Source organism: Oncorhynchus clarkii, chromosome 2 (genome assembly GCF_045791955.1).
Source record: "Oncorhynchus clarkii lewisi isolate Uvic-CL-2024 chromosome 2, UVic_Ocla_1.0, whole genome shotgun sequence".
Classification (NCBI taxonomy): domain Eukaryota; kingdom Metazoa; phylum Chordata; class Actinopteri; order Salmoniformes; family Salmonidae; genus Oncorhynchus; species Oncorhynchus clarkii.
Genome location: NC_092148.1, coordinates 11,629,422 through 11,638,515, shown reverse-complemented (window position 1 = coordinate 11,638,515; position 9,094 = coordinate 11,629,422). Strand labels below are relative to the sequence as shown.

General features: G+C 44.9%; 1 protein-coding gene across 2 annotated transcripts in view; it reads right to left on the bottom strand.

Moving 5' to 3' along the window:
* Positions 1-9,094, bottom strand: part of LOC139421218 (histone-lysine N-methyltransferase SETDB1-B-like) — a 20,310-nt gene extending 11,216 nt beyond the window's left edge. For both annotated transcript variants that reach the window (XM_071171910.1, XM_071171902.1), the window contains exons 1-13: positions 9,010-9,094; positions 7,800-8,003; positions 7,436-7,605; positions 7,248-7,291; positions 3,638-3,743; positions 3,311-3,484; positions 3,029-3,233; positions 1,999-2,072; positions 1,574-1,764; positions 1,200-1,329; positions 849-1,002; positions 570-713; positions 55-391 (exon numbers count right to left, since the gene is read on the bottom strand). In XM_071171910.1, the coding sequence (XP_071028011.1) occupies positions 55-391; positions 570-713; positions 849-1,002; positions 1,200-1,329; positions 1,574-1,764; positions 1,999-2,072; positions 3,029-3,233; positions 3,311-3,484; positions 3,638-3,743; positions 7,248-7,291; positions 7,436-7,605; positions 7,800-8,003; positions 9,010-9,026 (1,950 nt within the window). In that variant the 5' untranslated portion in view covers positions 9,027-9,094. The remainder of the gene's footprint in view (positions 1-54; positions 392-569; positions 714-848; positions 1,003-1,199; positions 1,330-1,573; positions 1,765-1,998; positions 2,073-3,028; positions 3,234-3,310; positions 3,485-3,637; positions 3,744-7,247; positions 7,292-7,435; positions 7,606-7,799; positions 8,004-9,009) is intronic.

The window sequence follows — 9,094 nt, the reverse complement described above, 5'->3', positions numbered from 1 at the left end:
TATTATAATCCAATCCAAAGATAATACTTCTCAAAGCTCTTGTTCTGCCTTTACCTTGCGGTTGACTCTCCTTCGGCCCGTCATGCGTCTGAACTCGTACAGTAGAGGGGTGAGCAGGGGGTTCCTGCCCCGGTGCATATCTGGTCTGGAGGGCCTGATACGGTTGAGACAAGCAGGCTGGCAGGTGTGAGGCAGGTAGAAGATGCGGTCTGTGGGGGCGCGGTATGAGGGCTCGTGGGGAATCCGGTCGTTACTGAAGGTGTATGGGGTCACTGCAGGTGCGGGGGCGGTGGGAGGGGCTTGGGGAGGAGGGGGCAAAGACTGCTGCTGGTGTTGGATAGGCTGTAGGGACGTGAGAGTCTGGATGTTGCCAGTCTGAAGGACATACATTCTGGAGGGGGGTGCGAGAGTGAAGTAGAGTTACGAATAGATTCCTATAAAACTGCATATTTGTGAGTGTCGCTCTTTAGTAAGAGATTATGTTCAATAGCAGAAGGAGAAGGGACCTAATTAATGCAGATTTGAGGATTTTTTTTTTAGGTTCATACATTTCCTGTCCCCTCTCTCACCTGGATGAGTTTCCAGGAGAACCAGTTGGAGGTTGGGGCTGCATGGCTTTAGGGGCGTGGCTATTACTGGCCAATCCAGTGCGAGAGCCTCCTGGCGTGGGAATGTATGGAGAAGTACTCTTCTTAGCCATCTGATACTTAGGACTGTTGAGGGTGGGGAGACAGAGAGGAACAGGAGGGAAGAAGAGGGGATCAGGGAGAAAAGGGGTAAATGTAGCAGCGAGAGGGGAGAGAGGATGTCCATTTTCAAGATTTACACTGCGTGTGTGTGATACTCACTCTGTTCGTGCAAGCTGATTGGGCTGGGAGGGTGTAGGAGGGATAGAGGAGGGTGGGGAGAGGGGATGGGGGGATTTAGTGGGGGTCCCACTGGGGGTTATGGTGTTCCCCCCACTGTGATACTGGACCACGGGGCCCTTGGTCCTCAATGCTCCTACAGAGAGAGAGCAAATGGTTAACGACATCCCAATGAAGTAGAGACTAGAGTTATCCAATGAAGGACAGGTCAAGGTTCTGTCATGTACAGTATAATATGTGATCCTGCTGGGTTATTAAAGATGGATTGATTGGTTAAGTGATTGGTTTGATTGTTCATATATTACATGATTGATTGAATAGAGTGAGTGTTACCCATGCTGGGGCGTGTCCTCTGCTGGCCAGCCATCTTCTTCTCCTGGGTGTTGGCACAGTTGGTCTTCAGGTTGAACATGGGCTCCAGCCTGGTTGAACCGCGGTAGATCCACTCACTACGCTTGTCATCCTGAAGGAGAACAAATAACCATACAAACGGATTACCACGGAGATCACTTTTCAGTCATTCAATTGCTTTATCTTATCTACCTTATTTTCATATTTTGTTGAGTGTCTGCAGAAGTAGTATAAAAATGTGATTCAAAACCAGAAACTAAACTATCCCTGTTTATAACATGCTGCGACCGTCATGTTAAATCAGACTATAAATAAAGTTGGCTGGTAATCAAATCCCAGTGATGATGTCATCATACCAGGAAGAGGATCTTGACGAGGCTGCCGTCCACCTCCTCCACTCTGCTCCTCCACCACGTCCCCTCCCACTCTGTCTTGATGACCTGGCCTGCCTTCAGCAGCACCATGGGCCTGTTGGGGTATGATGTTATATATTCCTCTATGAAGTCTTTACACGATGCATCCTCTATGTCCTCCCATGTACGCTTCACTGGGGGAGAAAATATGATGGGGAGAGGAAGAGGAGAGATGGTGAGAGAAGACAATGGGGGAGAGGGGGATAGATGGTGAGAGAAGACAATGGGGCAGAGGGGGAGAGGAGAGATGGTGAGAGAAGATGTGAAGAGGGTAAGCTGAGATCACATCCCAAAACCAGATTGATAGGAGAAAAGAGAGCATATTGAAAGGAAAGAGAAGACATGAAGACAGAAAGGAGGGTTCTTACTTGGTCTGCAGACAGGATAGAGCTCAGGCAGGGTCACGTAGGAGGCATAACCATCGTCAAAGAAGATCAGGAACCTGAAACACACAGAGGATATTTGAAAGAGCTTCACAACCCTTCACCAGAAACACAGAGGATATTTGAAACAGCTTCACAACCCTTCACCAGACACACAGAGGATATTTGAAACAGCTTCACAACCCTTCACCAAACACACAGAGGATATTTGAAACAGCTTCACAACCCTTCACCAGAAACACAGAGGATATTTGAAACAGCTTCACAACCCTTCACCAAACACACAGAGGATATTTGAAACAGCTTCACAACCCTTCACCAGAAACACAGAGGATATTTGAAACAGCTTCACAACCCTTCACCAGACACACAGAGGATATTTGAAACAGCTTCACAACCCTTCACCAAACACACAGAGGATATTTGAAACAGCTTCACAACCCTTCACCAGAAACACAGAGGATATTTGAAACAGCTTCACAACCCTTCACCAAACACACAGAGGATATTTGAAACAGCTTCACAACCCTTCACCAGACACACAGAGGATATTTGAAACAGCTTCACAACCCTTCACCAGACACACAGAGGATATTTGAAACAGCTTCACAACCCTTCACCAAACACACAGAGGATATTTGAAACAGCTTCACAACCCTTCACCAAACACACAGAGGATATTTGAAACAGCTTCACAACCCTTCACCAAACACACAGAGGATATTTGAAACAGCTTCACAACCCTTCACCAGACACACAGAGGATATTTGAAACAGCTTCACAACCCTTCACCAAACACACAGAGGATATTTGAAACAGCTTCACAACCCTTCACCAGACACACAGAGGATATTTGAAACAGCTTCACAACCCTTCACCAGACACACAGAGGATATTTGAAACAGCTTCACAACCCTTCACCAAACACACAGAGGATATTTGAAACAGCTTCACAACCCTTCACCAGACACACAGAGGATATTTGAAACATGCTCACACACACACAGCTTCTCACCTCATGCGGTTCTTGTTGTTGGGCATCTCTGCCACGATGCCAGCGTAGAGCCAGACCTGGTTGCCGTCCTTGTACTTGGCGACCACCCTGGCTCCCACGTAGAGCCTCTCCAGGGTGGGGTGGTAGTGAAACGCTATGTGGTTCCCAGAGAGTAGACTCTTCCCCTTGTTCTCAAACTTCACCTTGTACTTACTGTAACCATTACCTACAAACACACATTCAATGTCAAACTTCCCCATGTGCATAGGTGTGTGTGGAGAGGTGTGTGTATGCATGTCTCACCGACAGGGTTGATGGCGATGAGCATTCCACTGTGCCAGGTCTTGGTGCGTTTCTTTCCCAGAAGACTCATCTCCAGTCTGATTTCATCATCCTTCAGGGAGGGGTTAGGCTGGGTGGGTGTGTTCCTGGGCGTGGCCTGGGACACAAACACTGCTGGCATCGGCACTGGGCCACCTACACAAAATAAAGAACGCACGTGAACATTTGTGCAGTATGTACACACACAAAGACACTGCCATCATGGACAACACTGGAGAGAGAACGCCACCTAGCGACCCGGAGGTATACCACAATCACAGACATAGAATTGCACATTGGTGCCATTACCTGTCTGTTGTATTGCAGGCCCGGAAGAAGAGTTCTTGTTGACTGTCTGGGCCAGCTTCAACACCTGCTGGGAGGAACGCTGGAGAGCTGCCGACGCCTCTTTAAACTACAGGACACACAAACAATTAACACATACATGTGGATATTGTTCAAACTTCTTTCTGAATTTTAACTACCACCAGTATTTGTTTGCATGTATGTATGTACGTACAGTGGGGCAAAAAAGTATTTAGTCAGCAACCAATTGTACAAGTTCTCCCACTTAAAAAGATGAGAGAGGCCTGTAATTTTCATCATAGGTACACTTCAACTATGACAGACAAAATGAGGAAAAAACATCCAGAAAATCACATTGTAGGATTTTTAATGAATTTATTTGCAAATTATGGTGGAAAATAAGTATTTGGTCAATAACAAAATTTTATCTCAATACTTTGTTTATATACCCTTTGTTGGCAATGACAGAGATCAAACGTTTTCTGTAAGTCTTCACAAAATTCACACACTGTTGCTGGTATTTTGGCCCATTCCTCCATGCAGATCTCCTCTAGAGCAGTGATGTTTTGGGGCTGTTGCTGGGCAACCCGGACTTTCAACTCCCTCCAAAGATTTTCTATGGGGTTGAAATCTGGAGACTGGCTAGGCCACTCCAGGACCTTGAAATGCTTCTTACGAAGCCACTCTTTGGGATCATTGTCATGCTGAAAGACCCAGGCACGTTTCATCTTCAATGCCCTTGCTGATGGAAGGAGGTTTTCACTCAAAATCTCACGATACATGGCCTCATTCATTCTTTCCTTTACATGGATCAGTCGTCCTGGTCCCTTTGCAGAAAAACTGCCCCAAAGCATGATGTTTCCACCCCCATGCTTCACAGTAGGTATGGTGTTCTTTGGATGCAACTCAGCATTCTTTGTCCTCCAAACACGACGAGTTGAGTTTTTACCAAAAAGTTATATTTTGGTTTCATCTGACCATATGACATTCTTCCAATCTTCTTCTGGATCATCCAAATGCTCTCTAGCAAACTTCAGACAGGCCTGGACATGTACTGGCTTAAGCAGGGGGACACGTCTGGCACTGCAGGATTTGAGTCCCTGGCGGCGTAGTGTGTTACTGATGGTAGGCTTTGTTACTTTGGTCCCAGCTCTCTGCAGGTCATTCACTAGGTCCCCCCGTGTGGTTCTGGGATTTTTGCTCACTGTTCTTGTGATCATTTTGACCCCACGGGGTGAGATCTTGCGTGGAGCCCCAGATCGAGGGAGATTATCAGTGGTTTTGTATGTCTTCCATTTCCTAATAATTGCTCCCACAGTTGATTTCTTCAAACCAAACTGCTTACCTATTGCAGATTCAGTCTTCCCAGCCTGGTGCAGGTCTAGAATTTTGTTTCTGGTGTCCTTTGACAGCTCTTTGGTCTTGGCCATAGTGGAGTTTGGAGTGTGACTGTTTGAGGTTGTGGACAGGTGTCTTTTATACTGATAACAAGTTCAAACAGGTGCCATTAATACAGGTAACGAGTGGAGGACAGAGGACCCTCTTAAAGAAGTTACAGGTCTGTGAGAGCCAGAAATCTTGCTTGTTTGTAGGTGACCAAATACTTATTTTCCACCATAATTTGCAAATAAATTCATTAAAAATCCTACAATGTGATTTTCTGGAATTTTTTATCTCATTTTGTCTGTCATAGTTGAGGTGTACCTATGATGAAAATTACAGGCCTCTCTCATCTTTTTAAGTGGGAGAACTTTCACAATTGGTGGCTGACTAAATACTTTTTTGTCCCACTGTATGTATGTATGCATGTACAGTGCCTTGCGAAAGTATTCGGCCCCCTTGAAATGCCACATTTCAGGCTTCAAACATAAAGATATAAAACTGTATTTTTTTGTGAAGAATCAACAACAAGTGGGACACAAACATGAAGTGGAACGACATTTATTGGATATTTCAAACTTTTTTAACAAATCAAAAACTGAAAAATTGGGCGTGCAAAATTATTCAGCCCCTTTACTTTCAGTGCAGCAAACTCTCTCCAGAAGTTCAGTGAGAATCTCTGAATGATCCAATGTTGACCTAAATGACTAATGATGATAAATACAATCCACCTGTGTGTAATCAAGTCTCCGTATAAATGCACCTGCACTGTGATAGTCTCAGAGGTCCGTTAAAAGCGCAGAGAGCATCATGAAGAACAAGGAACACACCAGGCAGGTCCGAGATACTGTTGTGAAGAAGTTTAAAGCCGGATTTGGATACAAAAAGATTTCCCAAGCTTTAAACATCCCAAGGAGCACTGTGCAAGCGATAATATTGAAATGGAAGGAGTATCAGACCACTGCAAATCTACCAAGACCTGGCCATCCCTCTAAACTTTCAGCTTATACAAGGAGAAGACTGATCAGAGATGCAGCCAAGAGGCCCATGATCACTCTGGATGAACTGCAGAGATCTACAGCTGAGGTGGGAGACTCTGTCCATAGGACAACAATCTGTCGTATATTGCACAAATCTGGCCTTTATGGAAGAGTGGCAAGAAGAAAGCCATTTCTTAAAGATATCCATAAAAAGTGTTGTTTAAAGTTTGCCACAAGCCACCTGGGAGACACACCAAACATGTGGAAGAAGGTGCTCTGGTCAGATGAATTTTCAGATTTTTGGCAACAATGCAAAACGTTATGTTTGGCGTAAAAGCAACACAGCTGAATACACCATCCCCACTGTCAAACATGGTGGTGGCAGCATCATGGTTTGGGCCTGCTTTTCTTCAGCAGGGACAGGGAAGATGGTTAAAATTGATGGGAAGATGGATGGAGCCAAATACAGGACCATTCTGGAAGAAAACCTGATGGAGTCTGCAAAAGACCTGAGACTGGGATGGAGATTTGTCTTCCAACAAGACAATGATCCAAAACATAAAGCAAAATCTACAATGGAATGGTTCAAAAATAAACATATCCAGGTGTTAGAATGGCCAAGTCAAAGTCCAGACCTGAATCCAATCGAGAATCTGTGGAAAGAACTGAAAACTGCTGTTCACAAATGCTCTCCATCCAACCTCACTGAGCTCGAGCTGTTTTGCAAGGAGGAATGGGAAAAAATGTCAGTCTCTCGATGTGCAAAACTGATAGAGACATACCCCAAGCGACTTACAGCTGTAATCGCAGCAAAAGGTGGCGCTACAAAGTATTAACTTAAGGGGGCTGAATAATTTTGCACGCCCAATTTTTCAGTTTTTGATTTGTTAAAAAAGTTTGAAATATCCAATAAATGTCATTCCACTTCATGATTGTGTCCCACTTGTTGTTGATTCTTCACAAAAAAATATAGTTATATATCTTTATGTTTGAAGCCTGAAATGTGGCAAAAGGTCGCAAAGTTCAAGGGGGCCGAATACTTTCGCAAGGCACTGTATGTATGTATGTATGTATGTATGGGGAAGAGAGAGAGAGCGAGAGAGAGAGAGAGAGAGAGGGAGAGCGCGAGAGAGAGAGCGAGACATCCTTGAACACCGGCTAGGAGGAACACTGGAAATCTGCAGATAACAGGGTCAATTAATACACATTCAATTAACACAAGTGTGTGTGTGTGACTAATTATTTGTTCTCACCATTGCATCCTGGACAGGTATCCCAGGTTTCTTGGGTGGAACCACTGAGAGGAAAGAGGTCAGAGAAGAGAGAAAAGAAACCAGGTTAGACATTCACTCCTGTGTCTTATGCTGTTGCTGCACCCCTGGAAAGGTTTCCTTTGGTAAACATATTGTTTAGCTCACTGGGAGTAAGTGGCAGTACGTACGTAAGCCCACAGCGATGACATCATCATCGTCATCATCATCGTCAATTTCTATGACATCAGAGGACTGAACCCCTCCCACTCCACCCTCGTCCTCTGAAGAACTCTCCTTGTAGACCAGACCCATTTTACTGTAGGTGGACTTCACCAGCGCCTCACACTCCACTATGGACCTGCAACACACACACACAATGGAGAGAATCACACAGACGGTAACACACACACCAGTCCTATTTTACAGTAAGCCGGGCCTCACATTCTTCTGTAGACCTGACACAGAGACACACACCCCAAAGTCTTCCAATCTACTATGGACCTGAGAAAGAAAGAAACAAAACATCATCCCCCCACACACACACACACTCACTGGTTGGCATTGTTGAAGAGTTTGTCCACCACCTCCTCTTCCTTCTCTTTCTGCTCCACCCATTCTTTGAGCTCAGCCAGCTGGGCCTTTCTCTGGCGGACTGCCTCGCTCCTCTCCACCTCCTCCTCAATCCACTTACTCAGCTCCTCCAGAGACACACCCAGCTCCTCCTCCAGACCAGAGTCCCAGCCCTCCACCTCCATCCTGGGGGGAGACAGGAATGAGAGAGATGGAACGGGGGTCAGGCAGAGAACGATGGAGAGACCGGGGTTGAGACATACAGGGAGGGAGAGTAAGAAAACAACGGGAGGAGCGTAGAAGGGGAGGAGGCAGAGACAGAAAGGACGGAGTGAAGATGAGTCAAAGAAAGCGAGAGAGATTTTATAGAGTTAGCTAAAATTACGTTGACTGATCAAGCTAGTGTTAGCTAACTAGCTAGCAAGCCAACTACACGGTATTCTGAACATTGTTGTAATTTCAGGGCCGATTAAACACGTTGGGACTAAAACTCACCTGTACAATGTTTTTAAAATATCACCCTAGGTAGTTTATATTGTAACTAAGGTCACGCATTGGTGTTTTCAATGTCATGTGATCGTCGCATTGTTTTGAAATGAGGGACCACTGTTCAGGGACATCGACCGTGGTAGTTGTAGTCTTATAAATGAACGTATTTAACTCATCTTAGAAGATCAAAATAAACCTTTGAAACTCGTCATTTGGAATGAAAGCTATTGTAATCAAAAACCTTGAACACCATTTGTATATCATACTAACATAGGGGAAAGAGCCACTTAGTGAACAATTTAAACTACAACTACCAAACGTCACATCGGCAAAAGGTTAGCACACAGCGGTGCGCGGAGAAGACACGTTTAGCAGTCAGACATGTTGTACTGTAGTAGCTTTAAATTACATTCCTGGGGGAATGCACTTTTTAAAGTAAGTGATTTTGTGCGCGTAATCACAGTGGATCTTCATTTATCGGACAAGTTGAGTTTATTCAAACAATCTTGCCAATTCGAAAGTTACCTCGCTAGCAAGCTAACGTTACTGAGCTGGGGAGGCAGACTAGCTAGCTATGCTAACAAGCAGTTCAGTCTTTTGTAGTTGCCTTCTCTACTTCTATATCCGCTCACCGTATAATGCATCTGCAACTAAAAACTGTTTATGAATCGAGACCATTTTTATTGGAAGTTAATGAACTCACCCATCATTATTGTCCATTTATCCAGTCATTCAGCTAGACAGCTACAGACCACTCACAATAACCCGCATACAACTTCTTCTTCCTG